The sequence below is a fragment of the Battus philenor genome, unplaced genomic scaffold (assembly GCF_028537555.1).
Source record: "Battus philenor isolate CCGP_79_NKW_IND1 unplaced genomic scaffold, ilBatPhil1.0.hap1 SCAF_5, whole genome shotgun sequence".
NCBI lineage: Eukaryota > Metazoa > Arthropoda > Insecta > Lepidoptera > Papilionidae > Battus > Battus philenor.
The window spans coordinates 9399882-9420972 of record NW_027181715.1 but is presented as its reverse complement, the minus strand read 5'-3'; the positions used below and the strand labels follow the sequence as shown (position 1 = coordinate 9420972).

General features: G+C 31.7%; 1 protein-coding gene across 3 annotated transcripts; it reads right to left on the bottom strand.

The window, feature by feature from the left end:
* Positions 1 to 140: 140 nt before the first annotated feature.
* Esyt2 (extended synaptotagmin-like protein 2) lies at positions 141 to 20300 on the bottom strand. Of its 3 annotated transcripts, none has more exons than XM_068772359.1 (24): positions 20063 to 20300; positions 19674 to 19775; positions 16743 to 16940; positions 16514 to 16555; positions 16297 to 16437; positions 16004 to 16080; positions 14186 to 14252; positions 13194 to 13339; positions 12498 to 12618; positions 12345 to 12408; positions 12170 to 12276; positions 10120 to 10214; positions 8793 to 8841; positions 7020 to 7109; positions 6209 to 6295; positions 5140 to 5298; positions 4228 to 4380; positions 3522 to 3699; positions 2822 to 2920; positions 2368 to 2440; positions 2059 to 2151; positions 1785 to 1881; positions 1355 to 1495; positions 141 to 1208 (listed from the first exon to the last, which is right to left on the bottom strand). In XM_068772359.1, exons 1-24 carry the CDS (start codon positions 20063 to 20065, stop codon positions 1125 to 1127), a joined length of 2466 nt encoding a protein of 821 aa, XP_068628460.1. In that variant the 5' UTR covers positions 20066 to 20300; the 3' UTR covers positions 141 to 1124. The 3 variants fall into 3 exon arrangements, with proteins under 3 accessions (XP_068628460.1, XP_068628462.1, XP_068628461.1); XM_068772361.1 differs by having other exon boundaries at positions 20153 to 20300; XM_068772360.1 differs by lacking the exon at positions 10120 to 10214 and adding an exon at positions 11024 to 11109 and having other exon boundaries at positions 142 to 1208.
* Between the last annotated feature and the right edge of the window lie 791 nt (positions 20301 to 21091).

Genomic DNA, 21091 nt, shown 5'->3' with positions numbered 1-21091 from the left:
TAATTACGTAGAGCTCTGTGATAAAAGAAAATATCCTCTATTTTAAATGATAACACAAGAACTTTTTTCAAAATTATGTATTCAATAAAAAAAGCATACTTTAAGCATAACCATATGTAAGACACTGCTAGTTGGACATACAAACATTAATTTATAAAAGCTGTAACATTAATATAAACAGAACTTATAATTCTAAGATGTATGTATATTTGTTTTTATGAGTTATTCTAGCATATAGGCGAAGAAAAAAATAATAAATTTTCCCTTTATTCAACATACATCGTTAATGTAACAACAATAAACTCATTATCAAATTAAAACAAACCAAAAACAAAATTGTTATAACAAAATTGCAGATTTTCTTTTTAACAGCACCTTATATCTCATGTTATTATCCTGTATTTTAACAATATTTTGTTCTATTTAATATATAAAAACGATTTGTAAAGTTCATCTTCAAAAACATAACATTTTTTAGTACAAACCATGAAAAAAATTTTAAAGCTATAATTTTTATTACAGATTTGAGTACATCCAAAAAATTACATATATAACCTATGCAAATTTTTATCTATTAATTCATTATGTCATAATAATCTCACAAATGAGTAGCAGGTTTGTTATATTTTATTTATTATTTATAATCTCATTCAGATGGATATGAGTAAAAATAGCACATGGCGCCTCTTTTACTTAAATTATTACACAAAGTAAAATACAAGGGATAATAAAAAGGAAGGGATAATCTTTGATTGCCTTAAAATATACTACCTAATTCAGATCATTGGTGAAGAGGTTAAGGCTAGAAATGAGATTTCCATAGTTGTGTGAAGCAGGTTAATGCTAATTATGCTAAGTCCTCTGCCTACTGGATTTCATTATTTCATAAGATGAAATAGGCAACACACAACTTAAAGTATGTTATATGCTTTATTCGTGACAGTGGCTTATTACACTTAATTCATAAGAAATGCAAATAGAAATACCTATAGAACTAATATTCTCAACTTTGCTTTAAGCTGTTAATATCAGACCGATTTTTATCTTCCTTATATATAGGTTAATGGTGTTTAAATAGTGCAGTTTTAATCAAAAGCAAATAAATTTTGTTATAAAATAAACTTCTAAACTCCAGGCATTTCGGGCATGAGATCAAACCACATAGTTTTGGCTTCACGAAAATCATATTGATTCAAATATACAATTACCTGCAATGAATACATTTTATATTATTTACAGAAAGTGAGATGGTATATTTATTAAACATTTACAAAAATTATTTAAATTTAGAAATTTTTTCATGATATTCTTAAAAGGAACTATTTACAAAGTAAAATAAAATATACTGGCATACCTGCCCAATAATAGGGCTTCCTCCAAGAAAACCTTTATGGGTGGCAACGGTGACTTCAACTTGTCTAGAGTGCAATTCAGCATGGGGTATCACCCAATCAAACTGTTCATCATACTCTGGCATACAATTGTCTTTAACCACCTATAAAATATCAAAATGAGATTAAATAAATAAACAATAATTTAAAAAGTGTTGAAAGGTTATTTTGTAAATAAATTTTGATTTGTTTATTGTATGTTCTCTTTAAAAGCATTTTCTTTTAGTATCAACAAGATGGATTAACAAGTAAAGCCAGCACCAACACTTTCACTCTATATGATAGGGTAAATGACAACTAAGAAGCTGATGACTGTAATTGTATTATAAGTTTTAGGTGTTTTTAAAAATATATTATAATTTTTATAGATAGATTATTCACATGGATACTTACCACAGTTTTACGTTTAGAGTCTTTTGAACGTCCAGGCAATAAGTACAGTTTAACATAAGGGTCGGGCACATTTGTTGGGTCCTTAAGTGGTATGTTCCTAAAAAATTGGCTAAGTAAATAACGTGAGCTTTGTAAATGCCTATTTAGTATTTTTTTAAATCAGAAGCAGCGCACAGTTTTTAAAAATTTCATACTGTATTAGTGCTGTTTTATTTTGTTATAGATTTTTAGATTTTAACATAAGATGAATAAATTGAATATAGAAGAAACTTACATAATTTTATGTACAACAATATACAGAGTCTGATGTTGCATACTGTAACGTAACGACAGCAGGATACGCCCGAGGCCTGCTTCTCCGGCGGACCTAATATAACACAATGTCAGTTCCTATTACAATGTAAAAAAATATATTTACATAAGATCAGTAATCCATCGATATATTTTAAAAGCTCAGTAATAAACTGCAAACATTATATTTTATTATCTGTTAAAAAGGTACAAGTAATTTTTAAAAGTTAATGTTATTGTCAAGTAAATAAAAAAAAACTTGAATTATAAATTACATAAGATTAATACTTACGTAGTTATTGAAGACGTACGATGTACTAGTTTTGGAGAATCACGTTCAGAAGATGCTTGCTCTTGTGGGACATCTAGATAAATGCAGAAGTGTGGTGTTTAATTTTCATTAAATATTCTGTTCTTAAAATCAAAATGAAATGAGGAAATCCAAAGACGAATGAAAGTAAGCAACAAAGTTTAGAAGATTGGTAAGGTACACCGCAGTGGGCAGGACAGAATTGATGGTGGCTAGCGCAGAGCGCGATATCCACCCATTCAGGAAAGGCTTTTTATTAATGTAAGAATATTTGGTTTGGTATATTCAAATCAATCATCTCAATCCAAATTGAAGTAAAACTTTAATGAAATATTATTTATATAGGCTCAAAGTAAATGTTGTTACTTATTACTATTAATAATATATACATAAATAAAACAATGATTATACATATGAAACATAAAATACAACACACCAACAGCTCTCTCGATATGTTCCACTGGAATAGATTTTTCCGACGCATTATCTTGCAGTTTTTCTTCCAAGTTCTTCAGCTCGGCGTTGATGAGCAAAGCTGCAAAACAAAGATAATTTAAATCGAAACATGAAAATGTAATAGTGTTTAGGTTTCTCCTTTACAAGAAAAAATACAACACAGGGGATGTTTACAAAAAGATCGTTGAAAAAATTTTATTTCTGTCTAATTAAGAGATCATAAATAATCACAAACTAAAAATTATATAGGCAAGTAGGCAATTTATAAAACAAAACATAAGCGGACATCTAATTGAGGCTATGGAGAATTTGTACTTGTGAATACTCGTTCTTCTTTCTCCTTGGCATCTACATCTTGGAAGACTACATTGATACTTGAATCAAGAGATCAAGAGAATAAAAATAATATGTGTTTTATGTTTGGACATAATTTTATAAACAGAAGAGAAATTTATCTAGATATAGTGCCACCAAAACCACTGATCCCCACCTAAAAAAAGAGAGGCGAGGTGTGGATTAAGGAAAAAGTCCATAAGCACCACCGTCGCGGCGGACTGATAAACGGTGCAGATGATAACCCCGCTCTCGCCGCACGTATACCTATGGCATGGTAAAACGGCTTCGGCTTCTGGCCACATGTAAAATAGTTTCGGGTTAGTGACAGCGCTTGTGTAACATACGTGGCTGACTGGCATCCGTTGAATCTGTTACGGCAGGTGTCGGCGGCGGAGTAGAAGGTGGAGCAGGCGGTTGCACGGAGGGCTGCGGCGGAGACGGTGGTACGGGCTCCGGCTTCTCGACAGGGTCTACTACCTGCTCTGGCTCTATATCATCTTCTTTTATCGCTTCTTTCAGTATCTGTACATTTTTAATAAAATAGCAAAGTAATTTACTTATGCAGGGAGGATTTTATGTGTATATTATTTTATGTTGATTTATTTTTTCTACTGGACAGGCCTATGTGACAGGTCAATTACTTTTAGCACTACAAAGTCTGCAAGGACTGATAGTAAACAATAATAATCAAGTAATAATCCGAATTTTGAAAACGCTTTTTCCAACAATATGATCATTGCGAGATTTTTTTATTTCTAAAACAATTAATTTTTGGCTAGAATTTATCATACATTCATTGACAGCAAACGAGTTACATACTCACCTCTTTAAAGATTTACACCCTTGACCAATCACCCATAATAAAAGTTTAAACCAATAAAATATTAAAGAATTCATCCTGGATAATTAGTCAGACTACCGATGTCGGGCACTTTGTATGTTAGCTATTACATAAATTGAACAAGTAAGGTAAATTTTTATATCGTGTCACAAAAATCTTAGTTTCTAAGTAATGATGATGACGTTTAAGGAAGTGATATTAAGATTTACCTTCAGCTGGAGAGCCAAGATAATTTTGGATTCGGGTCCTGACTTTTGCAACGTGATTGGCTGTGTCAGCATGCACAAATCTTTTTGCTTCAGCAATGCTCTTATGGCGAAATTTAGTTGACCTAATGTACTACCAGTTTTCTGGTCTAATGCCTAGACAAAAAGATAGAACACAAAAATTAATAAATTATATTAAATCTATAATAAAACATTTGAAACTGGTACACTTTAGTTATTACTTATTCTAAGTACGCAACCATTGAATGGGATTAGTTACCAAGGAGAAATAGAGTGATCATCCATCAAGTAATAAAAATTACAACAGGAAAGGTGCTTCTCCGCTAGCCAGGTTAGCCAGCTAGCAAAAGTTAAATTATTCGTTGTAAACAAAACGTATAAAGATATAACAAGCATTCTTTTTTGGTTAAAAACGTTTGTTCAGTCAAGTCATAAAAATATAAACTATCCTAATGATATTCATCTAAATCTGTACACTTTGCAGATAAGATGTGTTGAAAAAATAGATTCCATTTTTTTCAGTTCTAGCTAAATCCCAAAATCTTAAAAGAAATATAAATGTTGTTTTGATTGAATTCAGAAAACGTAGTTATATACCCATATATAAAACATAAAATTGTAAGCATTACATATTATTTGGCGATTGTTTGCTCGCGCTTGGCTAGAGGGAAACTAGCATAGACAATTATGTATTTTTCTAAAAGCAATTTCTTCCGTATAAACTACATCGTTACATCATACGTCTTAAGTACATGAACGTTGGTATAACCAAAATTTATTTTAATGTTTATGTCGCGTACCGATTTTCAAATGAGAGGTCTCGAGATCGCAAAGCTACAATGCACAAATTAACTTCAAGTCGTTTCCTATCTCAAACATATGGCACATACTTACTTTAATTTCCAGCATGTCAATTTCTGGGTTTTGAACGAGGAATGAGTATCCAATCTCATAAACGGGGTCGTCGGTCCGCATCTGCACGGCTGTGTTTTCGGTTTTCTTGCCAACGGTCACCGTCAAATACGGATCCGGACGCGCTTGACTTCTTGCATTCTGATATGAAATAACTATCATATGAATGTTGAAAGGTTTCTTAGATTTAGGTAATGTACATGCAGTAATATTACAAAGCACGAGTTACAAAACCCTCTAGTCAATAAAGACGGCACCCTAGGATCAAGATGCCGTGAACACCCGTGACCTTGAAGTTATTTATAAATTTTTGTGTACGGTTCTCGAAAATTCTAACCGAGTACTGTATTGAACTTACTAGAACCTCATCTGTGATATAAATAGGCGTATTCGCCATGTCGACAGTGCAGTGTTGTTTTTCTAGTTATAGAATTAAGATCTACGATCAGTGATATAAAAATAACTATTTGCTAAGTTATTTAGATAATAATTTCTTAAGCGATTTGAAAGCGTAGTTTGGACTAAACAAAAGTATACTTTGTGTTAAAGTGGGGTGACCGTCTGATTTGTGAATAAAAGACTCCTTGTGAAACAGTGATGTTTCATTTCGAGTCAGAACCCACAGCACGTAACACTATATTCGGGAATGTCGTACGTCAACTCAATATCGCAGAATAGTGTAAAATAATCAAATCCTTATAAGTAACATTTACTTACGACTGTAGTTTGAGCCTATCACATAATAAGACATGAAATTTACAAGTATTGTTTAATATACGGTAATAGCATTATGACTGTCATCATTTCAGCTGCAGGACTTCCGCTGCCGGACACGGGCATCCACCAGTGTCGACGTCGCTTTTAACAAGTTAATCTGTCGATTAGGTAATCCTTTATATATAAGACCCGTCGTCTCCATTCTAGAACGCCATGTATAGTGCCTGTCCCCTAGCAGTTTGACTTGCCAATAAGCTGAACTATGATAGAATCTTCTTATTCTTGATTTGATTATTACAACATGAATTCATAACACACGCAAAAAATAACTCACCGGTAGGTTCTTGCACGAATCAATATACACCGACAAAACAGCGGAGCTTAGCTCGCCTGTCTTTATCAATTGGGTTTCTGTTATTGCCTGAAAATAATTGATATAAAATTAATATGTATATTAAATATTGACTTCTTTGTCGCATATATATGATTGTCATACATACCTATGGTATGTATAATATTTATCTTTAAATCTCATTGTTTTTTATTTTATTTACACAGCTTTTACCGCATCCTCAAACTTAATATCGGGACTCGTAAGGCATATAAACAATCATGTCAACAATATTACATTATTGATAACCTTATATAGGGCGATTAGTTATAGGTGTAAATGCTTTAAAAGGATGAATTTATATTTCATTAGTCCGCAAAAAGCTTTAAGAAATATTTATACCCTGTATGAAGTGATCATTTTGAAATATTTTCCCTATTGATATGCGATAACCTTCTAGCTTTCGGAATCTTTTAAAGGCTGCAGGGACAATTAGTAAACATTAATTTTTTAATGTGTAGCAGCCCGAATTCCGAAAACACTTTTTCCTGCTATATGATGCTATACGTTATTTATTATTTACGAAACCAATGATTCTTGGTTAGTTAGTGTACACCGTACATTAATTGTTAGCAATGAGATAAGTATTCTCCCCTTTAAAGCTTTTACATGTAACCAATTACTCTGCATGGCAATGCAAAGAGTAAAAATAATATTTACCCAGTAAAACAGTTTATATCTAGTGCATCCGCTAAAGACATACTAGAGTTCAAAATACTGTAATTTAAAATTAATAAGTACATTAAATACGTACGTGGCTGAGGTCGGTGATATCAGTTGACAATCTGTGCCAAGAGAGACGAAGTTCCACCTTTCCATGTTTGGCTTGTTGAAGAGTTTGCCACTGTAATAAACATTATACTTGTCAAGAATAAAATTTAAGAGTATATGAATAAAAATAATCATTAAACTTCTAATGCTTGCGTTTGCGGGCGCTCGGCGTACTTTAGAACATTTTTTTGTTAAACATTGCCTTAGTTAATGTTTTATTGACCTATACGACTAAAAATCTGTAATTAAATGCGCAAATATTTCAAAAAACTATGTATGTTAATAAAAAAACATCGGTCAACATAAAAATGTTGGTGTATAATTCTATACGAGAGTTTTATATTGATGTCACTAGTTGGGATTACATGTCGATGAATTTGAATGATAACAATGAGTTCATGTTATTTGCTTTGCAGGGGGGCATTTACACGTTAAGTAGGCGCATTGTTTTTATAACGGTTGCTTCTTAATACTTATTCTATAACATATCATTTATGCCCAAATTTATAAAAATAGCGATAGACACGTAATAAATACAATAAATAAAAATAAGCTCGTAAAGTCTAAATTTTTATTTCATACACAATTTCCGATCAGCTACTATAGAGAAATAATACCAATATTAAAACATATTATTGAAGGAAGTATGTTATTCTATTCAAGAATACACTGATGTTAATTTGCAATTGAATGCTATTGATGCTCACGCAGGAAGCTAATTATTGTCATGAGCTCATTGTAAAACTATATTTGTAATGAGCAACTTGAGTTTCTAGCAGCACTTCCTTCCGAGGCCGTTACTTCCTAATTAACAATTAATAACAATACCGACATTTCATGTTGAATAACGATTCGAAAATGCTTGTTGGTTGTATTTAATTTCGCGTTCAAAAAGTAAACAAACATTTTTAGGTCTAAATGTAGTACGTATATACAATAAAGTTCCACAAGGTATCTTGGCCATTTCCTTTCGTAGTTTTAAAAGTATATTATTAAATTAATCTTATTATAGCATTCAACAGTTTTTGGTTGATCAAAATGCGTGGAACTTGGTTTGATGGCTAATTTACGTGGTTGATTTTATAATGTTAATTAAAAATTAACAAAATTTATTTAAAAAGAGCAACTGTTGACATTCTGTCCACTCTTCTCAGCATACAGAGTCGATGGTAGTTGACTACTGTAAAACTAATCGACAATCCAAAAGCGTTTGCAAATGCCTACAGGAATATTTTTAATTTAAATTTTTTTGAATTTAAATTAAGAGCATTAACGCGTTTCCCGGTTTCGGAACATTTTCAGGCCTTATTGGTTCCTCTCTTACTTGTCCAAATTCTGCCAAACGTTAAGCGAACTCTCAACACATGTAAAGTAAAGAGTTAAAGTACCCGGAAACTAATTTTGTCGTAAATTTTTCGACAACGCGCCCGCTCGAAGGTTAAAAAGTGTATTAATAACAGTATTTTTAATGTATTAAACGATACAAAAATTACATTTATTTTCAATTAAGTTTTGAATGATGTTAAAATTATGGTATTAGCACTCTTATAGGATAAAGTACTATATAAATATATTAATTATATTCTTCATATATATAGTAGGATTTTTTAATAACTGTCTAAAAATGTATTACTCTTCATAACATATTTTTTAAATTTTAATATTGAATTTCAATACCTAAATACTTTATGTGCCTAAGGACCAATGATATCGAACTGTTAACATACATTTTTAAATTTTGAAAAAAAAATCTCACCGTATCTAAGCGGCCAGCGCGTACAACTTGTGAAATGTCTAGAGAACATCTGTAAGAAAAAGCATAATCTCTTTTTAATAAAGATATTTACACATTTTTTTCAAAAACAAATATTTCTTTTAAGTATTGTTGTTAATAAAAGTACAACATCAAAAATCAAAAATAAGTGCATCATTATTTTAAACAAAAATACAAAACGCGTGCACAAAATCGACAGGTTTTATTAAAAAGTTAAGCCGATCTTTATTAAATGTGATATTTAAAGCTGATACGGGGTCAGCCGACATTTTGAGGACTTTCTAATTAATTTGGAAAATTCTCGTGCACAGACGTAGAGTAAAATGTTATTCACATTAATTTGATGACCATTATATATGACTATTATATACCTATAAACTTAAGTAAATATTGTTAAGTGTTGCTTAATAGAGTGGAATTATGAATATTGACGTGGTTTCATTAGTGGGCAACTTACGCTACGTCTAGTACTATGTGGACGAATTAGTAAATGTCAGTATTATTTGTGTGTGAGGGACATTACAATCCGGTGACAGTCAATGGCAAGCTTCGGTGCTGTGTTTTCATGTAGCGTTTGTTATATTTTCGGCGAATACATTACATACGCAAAGAGAACGAAGTTGTAGGTACTTCGCATTATGTATTCTTAGATTTTAGAATTAAAGTCGAAACGCTTGTTAATTACAAGAAAGACGAACCTCACAACCGACATTCTCTTTACATCAGTTTTTTCCTGGCAAGATGATACGCTAGATAACGTGCGTACATTTTCTGTTTGAAATCAGACCTGCCCAGGCGTTCGTCCCTCCCCGCACGGTCCCAGTCGTAAAGCTTGACGGTGAGGCAGGTGGCGCTGCTTTGCAGCATTGACTGTCACAATTCACTCCAAATAATTATATGTTAAAGCGATTTGTCAGTGTTACCAGGTTAATATTTTAATATTCACAATATATCAATGCTTTTGGTAGTTAATTAAAGTTAATCGCAATAAATTTTAAGCTGTGTAATGTTTGTTACCCGGCAGCTCCACGTACCAAACGGGACTCGGTTATCACCAACTAATTAGAACTCAAAATCAGGAGGGATTTAACAAAATCAAAACAAAAATATACAGAGAAATAATGGCCCATTCTAAATGAATCTTTATATCACCTTGGTATAATATCAAAGAAAAAAATTCCAAGGGTGTAAAATTTTGGCTTTATAGATGATATGAAGAATCATGAGACACAAACGCAAAAACAACACTAAATTTTGGCATCGCTATGCGATGATGGGCGTGACGGTTCGAATGACGGCGGAGACGGACCTGCCGAGATAATCATCGTTCTGTATTCCCATTCCCGGGTCCCAGTCCCACAGCTCGCACTGCAGCACTTGGCTCTTCCTTGAGCTTATAATCGCCTTAGGACAAATTACACATTATAATTATTAAATACTTGTTTTTATTATCACTTACCAAGTTATAAAACATTTTCTTTGAATAATAATTACGTAGAGTCGGCCATTACATCAATACTCAATAGATGTATGTACAAATTTTTAACAAAATACATAGGATAAACATTCCATACAATATTTAAACGATCTTATCTTCAAACATCTGTTCTAATATATGAAATCTAAATTAAAGCCGAAAGCAGAATATTGCAAGCTGGCGCAAAATGAGAGAACATTTTTTCCTATTTCATTTTTTATATTTTCTACACTATATTAGAAAAATAGGAAACCTATGTGCTTTCATTCAATAATAAGCCTCTGGAACTAAATTAAATTAAAATATATTTTACCATAATTTAGGCTACTTTTATATTCAAATTTAATTCCCGGGGCTTTCCAAAAAGCAAATCTCTAAAATGTTACTAATGAGTGACAAAATACCCAACACCGTTCATGCTCCAAGCGTAAATGTAGACGATTATAATTGAAAATGAGTTTTTTGTCAAAAATCGATTACAAGTTTGAGCAATAGTCGCATAAATGACTCAATGATCGCACCCTGAAAAATTACATGCAGTTTCATATTCTCCCGACACCAAAATTACGATGCATTTTTACGGACTTGGTAAAGAAATCGATCGATTAGAACTTATCGATCATGTTGCAGACGTAATAAATCAATGGAATCATTCGTAATCGTCCACTTTTACTGAAGGCTCTCTACCTACCACCAGTGCGACCGTCACCTAGGTGTTACCGAACCCGAGACTTACCTGCCGAGCTTGTCATCGTCGTTGCCCTCGTCTTTGTCGAACACTTCAATTTCCAACGCTTGACCCAGCGATTGCATTATACGCGCCTTAACGCCAAACGCAACAGTCCGGCGCAAACATAAGTAGGGGGAAAACAAAATCATATTCAAAGTTACTGACTCGCAATGATTTTACGTTGTAAACATTTTCTTATAATTTGGAAATCCAATCAACAGGCAAATCAATTGAACATTACCCGTATTTAAACATTAATAAACAGAATTATTAAGATTTGTTAAGCTGTTATTTAACAAAAAAAAGCTTATTTTACATTATATTTATACGAATCAAAGATTTACTTAAGAACCAAACCTATAATTCTTTTGATTAATACAAGCAAATTAAAAGTTGTCAGAAACACACCTCGACTATATATATTGAAACGATATAATATATTTAATAGTTATAAATATAATAAACTGACAAGTCGAAAAGGAGATAAATTTTTGAAATGTAGTACTTGAAATGTATATTTAAAACGTCATGCATTTGAAAAATAAAAATGTTTTAAAATGCATATGTATAATAAGGCAAGGCTGTTTCGTAATAGTTCGTTAGTAATTATAGTAAAGGCGATTAGCGTTCCTATATATTTAATTTTTTGTGCAGAAAATAAAAAAGTATGATTGAATAAAATATAAGTGAAAGATTACCTTAGCCTCTTGTAGTTTAGAAAATAATATAAAAAATATTAGACAAAATTTTAAGACTTTGCGAAACAGACTTTTTAGTTCGGTGGAATAAAAAAAAAACATCACGTCAGCCGACAGACGCCCTCGCACAGGCCTCCCTCAAAGATCGTCACGACGACCGGTCTTGCGCCGCCTTTATTCAGCGACTTTCCGCGACCCTCTCCCTTTGTGGCGGGCCTATCCACACTTCGTCTACCGGCTCGTTGAATATAAGAATATAATTTAAAACATATGTTATTTACGAGAAACTAAGGTATTCTATAAATAATTTGGCTAATATTTAATAAACTAATTTGAATCAATTACACCAAGTAGTCAAAAGCCCGTGTTAAAATTTCAAGTTAAAATAGGTGCAATATCCTCAACCAGTGCTAAGAAGATAATAATAAATGTTACTGTTTGTGCCAAGAGTTACCTCGCACCAGAAGTTCCAGCGTGGGTTGACGTCGTTATCGATATGCTTCGTTTTCCATTGCTGCGCGCCCACGGTTATTATAGCGTAAGGATCCGACTTACCCTTTCCTGTAATGCAAAATATTTATATATTATAAAGCTAACGCTATTGTGAGTTCCATTCATGCATAACTTACCTAGCATAGAAACATCTTTTTTCATCAAATTTTGTGCTTGGACAAGATGAATACGAAGTACACCCTGTAAATTGTATTAGAACAATTGGTTAAAATATCCATTAACCAATAATAAAATAAATACTCATATTTTATACTACAGAAATAGCTTACCTCGGGTTCTGGCATACGTAGATCAACAGTTGGAATTTCATCGCTTAACTTTATCGGTAGTTTATTTGGCAACACCATGATCCTAGACACCTGTTCAACGATACACCGACGCAAGATATCACTAGAATTAAAAAAAAATTCAATTATTTCCAAACACGCAAGTAACTATCCGATTCTGCCAACAAAGGGCTATCGATCTTTGGAGCCACAAAACCAGACATTGCCGTTATTGACGAAAACATCATGTCATTTGATTAGTAAACCCATCTAAAGACAATAAATGTTTACGAAATTTGCTCAAAGACTTGATTTTAAATTTCTGTGGATTATGTATGTGTTCTCGAATTTTTTCGTTGTAAACGCTGTGATTTATGAAAGAACAAAAAAAGCCTTTTGCACAATGATACCGCACTTTTCCAGGCATCATAAACCTAAAAACCCAGGCCCTGTGGCTTTATTTTGGTTTACGAAATTGAAGTGGTCCATACGTGACGATACGCTACGATTAATATAAAGACATAATCACTAAATGTTTTTTTGTTAAGTGACACAAGAATTTGAAAACGATCTGATAAATGTGTAAATTCAGTTGAAGGGGACAATGTAGATGGTTCAATGTCGCGAATAAATAAATTTAGTTTTTTCAGTGTATACATATATATCAATTTTAATAAAAATTAAAAAAAAATTTAATACCTAAAACCAGGCATATCCAGAATATCCGCAGCGCCGACCAAATTAAAGTCAATGGAGGGATTATTAAGGAAGAAAATTTGCAGACCACCCACTAAAGGCATCTTGGTGATCAACGGCTTCATCACTACACGTACCATTCCATGAATCTGTTAAAATAATATTTGATAAATGAAATAAAAAGGTGATAATATCCTGTATATATTTAGTCAGATATGTTAAATTTTTTTTCACTAAAGACATTTTCAATAAATAAAAAAAATCATTACTTGTAATTTTAGAAATGCTTATTTTAAATTAAACTCAAACCACCAATTTGTTTTTACACACATCATCATCACTTATGATTATTTTCCATAAGAAGTTTGCTGGTAATAAATCTTCCCTTTTGGCCCCTGGAACCGGACCGGTTTGAAACGGTCTGCATCCTGCATATTCTAAAGACGTTAACGAGGTTGTCTTTCCACCTTGTTGGTCTCTACAGACTCTACATCTACGATCCCAGGGGTCCCTCTGTTCTGCGAGCTATGTGGTCTATCCATTGTCACTTCAACTTGTCATTCTGCCAGAATAAGGCGGTTACTTCCGTTCGTCTACGGATCTGATTCCTAATTAGGTCTCGTACAACAATCCTGAGTAAAGCGCTCTCTCTCGTTGAACGCCACTCAATGAGGCCCCTTCACACACATACTTCACTAACATCTTTATTATGTATACACGTATAAATATGTAATAGGGGGACCGGAAATAATGTCCTTTCTGTCGACATATTTTACAGAAAAACCGATTAATTTTTACCACTCCGGCATTAAAAATTTGCATACTAGATGGCAATAGGTTGTTGATAACGATGGTGAATAAGTTATTGATTAGAAATAAATAAATTGATACGATTGTTAAAAATGTAATCCTGTGAATTTAACTTAAGAAAGCGACATTACTATCCGATCCCACTAATATAGAGTATATAATTAGTGCAGTCGCTAAAGAATTACCTGAAGATCCTTTATTCCTCCTCGAATACGCTGTAGCACAAATGATATATCGCAGTCTCCGGCGTAACTAGAATAGAGTTGCGTAGATAACATTCATGGTAAATACGTGATATTTTGTCTGTTACACCATTGATTTCACTAATTAATACGTACACAGGGTGATTGATTGAATGATCTAAAAGATTTATAGAGATGAAAATATAGCTCATAAGCCAGCAAAAGGCTTTAAAGTGTTTACTCCGACTTCCAATACCTATTTTAATGCGACAGACCAATAACTTCTGTCAGTGCAAACTTTGCAGAGACAGATAGCCATGATTAACATTAAAAAACGCTTTTTTACTATATTATGATTACAATGGTCGTTATTTTTAAAACCGTTGATTTTTTTAGATTGGGCGTACCGTATTTTAATTGACGGCAAATGAGCTATATACATTAACCCCTTAAGTGTTTACACCTATAAACATCCTGTATACGTATTTTACTTTAGAAATCCTTGTTAATATTTTAAAATCACAAACTTATTATTATAATAAGCACGAGCTTGATTTTTCGGATGCCTATTTAATTAAAGTTATTAAACACTAAGCAATTATGGAGGTCGCTTTCATTACTTATAGATAAATTATTTACAAACAAGTTTAGCTTATTATTAGCAATACGGGCAACTTTTTTAGGCAAAACTGACAACTCAACTTTAGATAAACAAGCATCTGATCATACATTATATTTTTAAACCATTATAACCATATTCAACCAAATTCAACTTCAGTTGTATTTTGACATATAGTAAAAGTTGAACCAATAAAATGCTAAACTAAGTACATTCTTGTTTAAATTACCACATTCATGTCGGTAACTGAGAGGTCTTATCAACTCTGTGCTTTAAGGATTTCATATCATACCCATAGATTATGATAATTTCTAGGTCATTCTAGAGATAAGTAAAACTCGTTATTTACTAAAACTAATATTTTTACTAATTTCCCATGGTCAATAAATCTACATTTTTACGCAAAAACAAGCGATAGTTTGTGATACTGACTAGACTTGTATTGTAATTTAGTTTGTAGAAAAAATTGTAATATAAACATGAAAAGTAAGGCAAACAATTTCTCTGAGTCAATTACTAGATATAGTGTCGTTCCAACTAGAAAACATTGCCTACACGCGCATGTATCGCGTCCGATTACATTATACATACGTCCAAGTTATTACAGTCTTAATTTCTCTAACTTCTTATATTTTTTTACAATCACGTTGTACTGTAATAAATAACGAAATTGGTTATTAATTTGTGTCACGTCACGTCGCACAAACTATCAAATCTGCACTCAGTTTAATGATTAAATGATTCATCAAAAACAAACTATATGTGGACAAAGACAGGGAAATGTCAGTATGTTATGTTATATTATTTACAAATAAGTCTTATTTTAAAAAAAAAAACCACTAATTTACATATATATGTAGTGACGCCAACTATCTTCCTCTATTTCCTTAAAATAAAATTTTATAACCCTTCCATTTCCGAATAAAAAGTATCCATAGCCGACCACTTATTCCTTTAGAAACTTGTTTTGAGCAGTGGCAATCCTATATAATCAATGCACAAACTGTGAATTACATAAGCCTGTATCCCGAGAATCGAACCCATGATCAACAATCGCAGGTCTCAGTCCTCTACCGCGAAGACAACACTAGTCAATGAAGTATCATTAATAATGAGGGAATTAATTAAATAATGGATTAGTTGGAAATTATCGTAATAAAGTAATCTAAGTACATAAAACGTAATGATAAGATTATACTCACAATAAGTCAATGTCCATAATGATCTCATTTCTGGAAAGATTCTTGTCATAAACTTTTACGCCGCCAACTCGAGGTGCCTAAAATTTTAATATTATCATTCCGAAAGACATTTATTGCTCTTTGTCAGACTCTATTTTAAAAAGTAATTGACTAGTTTACGTATAATTAAAGAATTACGATGAACAATTGAAAATAAGTCAGGAGAGTCACATAAACGTGATTAAGTGTCTACTGAATGAAATAAAATGTTAAAAGTTCAAATATATGACCTGAATGTCCTTCAAATGACTTACAATTGTGCCAAGAATCATACGTTCAAACTTGAACCCGTTGAGTTTATAATTAGCCAGACTTTCGGCGACGGCTGGCTCGATGGTATCCTTCAATAGGCTTCTCGCATAATGATTAACGTTGGGCCAAACTTGTAGAAGTATCTGTAGACATAATTTTATGTTTCTTATATGGAATGACTGAATACAAACAATAGCATAAATACTCTGTTATACTTACCCTGTTTAACCACTCGGCTCGCTCCACGTCAGGAAAGAAAACCTAATAGAAATATAAGGAATAATTACTAAGCTATTATAACTAACTATATGTATATTAAGTACATTTTAGGTTCAACCACTAAATTTTAATTTAAAAACTTAAACACTAGTTTTTCGCACGGATCCATAAAACGATTTAGATTCGAATAAATTCTAAAATGATATTAATCAGTAAAAACTCTATTTACCCACGCGGGAAGGTCATCAAGCCTTGCCAAAACAATGTCTTTTTCCGATGAAACTGCAGCGGCCTTGGCCAGGCTTCGGCGGTATTCGTTCTCTCGTCGCCATTGATCTCGCATAACAGACAAGATGACCGGACCAATGAGCCAAGCGACGCTCCAGTGCATATAACCTACTAAATAAACAGCACCGACAATTGATACCTGTAATAGAATGTTGGAAGCATTTATTATGAAGACGTTAAATAACTTTTTGGTATCAATCTATTTGAATTTAATGAACCAAAAGCCTTCAGGTTTTGTTGGAGTGGGGACCACAGACCGGCAAACAGCGTAAGTATTACAAGGTAGAAAACGACCTTGTTAAAGTCCGAATACGCTGTATGCATGCATGCTATTGCCGATAGGTTCTATAGGAAATCTATGAGCGAGACTTTGTCCAGCAGTTGATGCCCTACGGCTGAAACGATGATAATGAATATTAATTTTTGATTAGAGTACATAAAATTTATTCAAACAGATATTAAGTACAGAAAACTGTTTTCTGATGTTGATAACAGACGCTAATTTTTTCGTAAATCTATGACGTGTACACGTGAATTAATTCCGTGAGCTAAGTTGTTACAACTCGTTACCTGTAATGAGTTGAATAGCTTTGAAATAGATGAATATTCGTTTATTGATTCAAATCAATGTTTACAGTAGGTAATTTTTTCCATATTTTTGAAAGGCAAATTGTTTTTGTTTGACCAATACAGGATAAAAAAAGTTAAGAGTTATATTTAAACATTTAAAAAAAAACACGTTTAAACGTAAACCAGTACTATAATAATAAACATCTCATTTTTTTTAAATATAACCTTTTAGATGCTATTACCACTGACTATGTAACATAGGTAAGAATAATTATCAAAATGACATAGTCATTTATTTTAATGTATTACATTTTTAGTACTAGAATTTAATTATTTTCACATCATTATTGCTAATTTAGATTAAAAAATTAAGTGTCAATGATATACAAAATATGTTGTTGATACACACTATAGGTGACGAGGATGGTGTCTTACAAGAGACCAACTAGTTACCCCAGCTATGATTCTGACATCTAACGTTACAGTTTTAACATTATAATGTTTTGATAAAGGGCACAATTGCTAGCTATGTAATGGGCTAGTTGAGTGTATGTATGTCAGGGGTGGCCAAGCTCCTTGATAGTTCGAGCCATTGTTCGAAATTTGAAATTTTTGAAATTATTCGCGAGCCACAATTGACTATGTATTTATAACTCTCAAATGGATTTTTCTACAAAAAACATATTTATATGACTACTACAAATTATATGACAAAAGTATAAAATATGTGTATTGAAGTATAATGGCACATGTATATGACAGCACTCCTAATAATACTTAAGATGCCGGTTAATTAATTATGATCAGTGTTTTGATTTCGCTAATTTTAATAAATAATAATAATTGAAGAATAATAATAATTAATATTCACAACAGTAACTTGTTTCGATTTCCCAGAGGCTAACATAGGTTATATAAATTTAAATATTGAAATAAATCGACAACTAATCGTAGCCAAAAAATTATAGTTTTAAGAGCCGCATGTGGCTCGCGAGCCGCAGTTTGGCCACCCCTGGTATTCGTCATCCCCCTGTAAACGACTATAAAGCTATCATGTGATTGAAGGTGATATGCCTCGTTAAATTACATACATTCATACAGTTATAAAGTGTTCCATTAAATAACGCTGTAATTGGATGACATGGGAGGTAGTGGCTACCTCAAAAAATAATCTATAAAAAAACGAGGTGTATCTTTTGATCTCACCTGCCAACATTGCATATTACATAATACATTGCATATTGCATAATACATTTTTAACATGGTCAGTTAATGTTGGAAGTTCTAACATTTTTAAACCACTACATATCCTATCATCTTTAGAATTTCAGAGTAATATTGCTTTATGGGATATCTATGTACCATATGAATAACTACCAATTTTGATGTGATTCTAATATATTAAGAACCCTCAATGAATTGTTTTTGATTTATATAAAATTTAAAATTTTTGGTTTATAAAAAAAAAGATGAAGCAAAAATGGCTCATGGTTTATTTGTTTCATTCCTCAATTTGTAGACATATATCATTTCAAATAACCAAACATGATGTAAGTATAAATTACTAATATCCTTAAATGCTACAAAACATTATGTATGAGGAATAGTTATTGTGTATACAAAATTTTTAAATTAAACCACTTTAGGTATATTTTGTTAATTTATGTTATAAAATATTTTTTAAATTAACAAAATATGTCAATAAATTTTAGCATATAATAAAGACATATAGTGACACAAAATTATTATTTAATAATGTAACAAGTGAATCAGATTTTTTGAACAGTTATAAATTCAATTACTATTTACTAAATATTTTAAAAAGTGAAAATTACTATTTATATATTAACTATTACAAGCAATAGTTCACTAAATATTATTTGTGCAATATTTTCCTCATAATTATTGAATACTGTGAAAATAAGCACAATGTCCATAAAAATTATGTATAAATGTACATAATCCTAAAATAATGGTTTTATAAAATTTAACAGAGAAAATAGTAACACTATCAATGATAACAAAAACTGAATATATGTATTAAAGCTTCCAAATTTGTTTACTAATCTTTAACAATAAAAACTTGGAGGCTGAATGCCTTTAGTATGAGTCAGAAGTATAAGTGACTACATGAAGGTTGCTTCTGACACATAGTAATGTCCATGTCATAATAGTGTCATGGTAAATTATTAATTGTTAGATAGTTTATGGGAGAGAGAAAAATTGATTTATTCATAATATTCCATGTATAATATAAGATATCTTAAATCCGAGTAAATACAGCTAAGTAATTTAAGCTTACCTTTTTAAAGAATCTGTAGATTATACTCAGCACATCTGTATTATCCTCACTGTTCACAGGCAGTGCAAATTTGCTAGTTGCAGCCATATTGCTGTCACTAGCCTGCGAATAAAAAAAGAAAAATGTTACAGAATAATTCATGTAAAAAATAATGTTAATTTATTATTAATAAGCTTTTATTGAAAAATAATGGTTGAAAAAAGGAAAAGTAATGAGTTATTTGCATTAAAACAAACATTTTCAGTCATAAATTAAAGTTGTAAAAAACAGTAAAAACAAGCCGAAAAAGTTATAGGTTTGAGTCATTATTATTTATAGATTTTCTATGGGAAGGCGGAGTCTGTGAAATAATCCACTAAGTGTAAATATATTTTAAACATACAACGTACCATTGTATAAAATACAGCGCACTCTGCGTACAGCAACTAAATAACTAAAAATTGTAAAACAAAAATCGTAATATACGAAACAAAACTAACTGTGGATTACCAAATGTCAAGTTAGATCTTGACGTTTATAGTGAGTCTTGATTCACATTTTCTGTTTTCCAATAGGATTTATTTTCAAACGATTGTGGAAATTCTCGTAGTTTTGCAATTATTGTAAATAAAATAACTCTAAGCTTGTCTAACACTCAGCTTTTTATATCAGTTATTGATATAGTTATCATCCACATATGTAGGTCAGAGCATTTACAAAGATAGTTAATATTGAACTTTTAAGCAGCGTCATAAGAAAATACTAAAGAGTATGTTTTACAATTATATGAATTTACAATTATAATTTAATTATTTTACAACAGAATTCTAGGTACATCTTTTATAGCCAATTTTATACTGATAGTTATATTGTATATTTTTGCAGTGCGATTTTTGGTTTTAAACATAAATTTTTTGCGCTGGCGTTCAAAATCAATCAAATTTTTCTTAGCAGAGCGCTAGCGGCGCTTCTTGACCTTTTTACACTGACTAAGCTCTAAAACACCCATGAGAACTTCAGTGCGAATTGTTACATGAGACATTACACCTGATTGAAATAAAATAATAGTAATGACAATAATTGATTGCGCCGTTGATACTTGTTCTTGCAGACTTCGTACTGCTAGAAGTTTTTGGCGTCTCGCATTGCAATAGGAAAAGTAAATTAATGTACCATATTTCAGTGTTAAGTTTATACAGGGCTATTAAAAAATGGTATAAAAGTTTTAAAAAGCTTAAAGCCTTGTGCTCATAACTGACCTATGTATTCACCCATTTAAAACTTTTACTCCTAATTCCTAGTCCTCTAAATCCTACTCCGTCAGTTTACTTTTAATATACTTTTTGAAAATTAAATTTTAATTTAGAATTGTAGTAATATTTTGTTCCATTTACTCCAAATGAATTGAAGATTATCACGTTAGAAGTGCAATATTGTAA

Bases quoted from the DNA above. Each gene is read 5' to 3' on its own strand.
- Esyt2 (XM_068772359.1), bottom strand. The intron at 14,253-16,003 runs GTGAGTATAATC...ACTCTATTCTAG, and splicing joins ATTATGGACATTGACTTATT to TTACGCCGGAGACTGCGATA. The intron at 3,700-4,227 runs GTAAATCTTAAT...AAAAATGTACAG, and splicing joins TCTTGGCTCTCCAGCTGAAG to ATACTGAAAGAAGCGATAAA.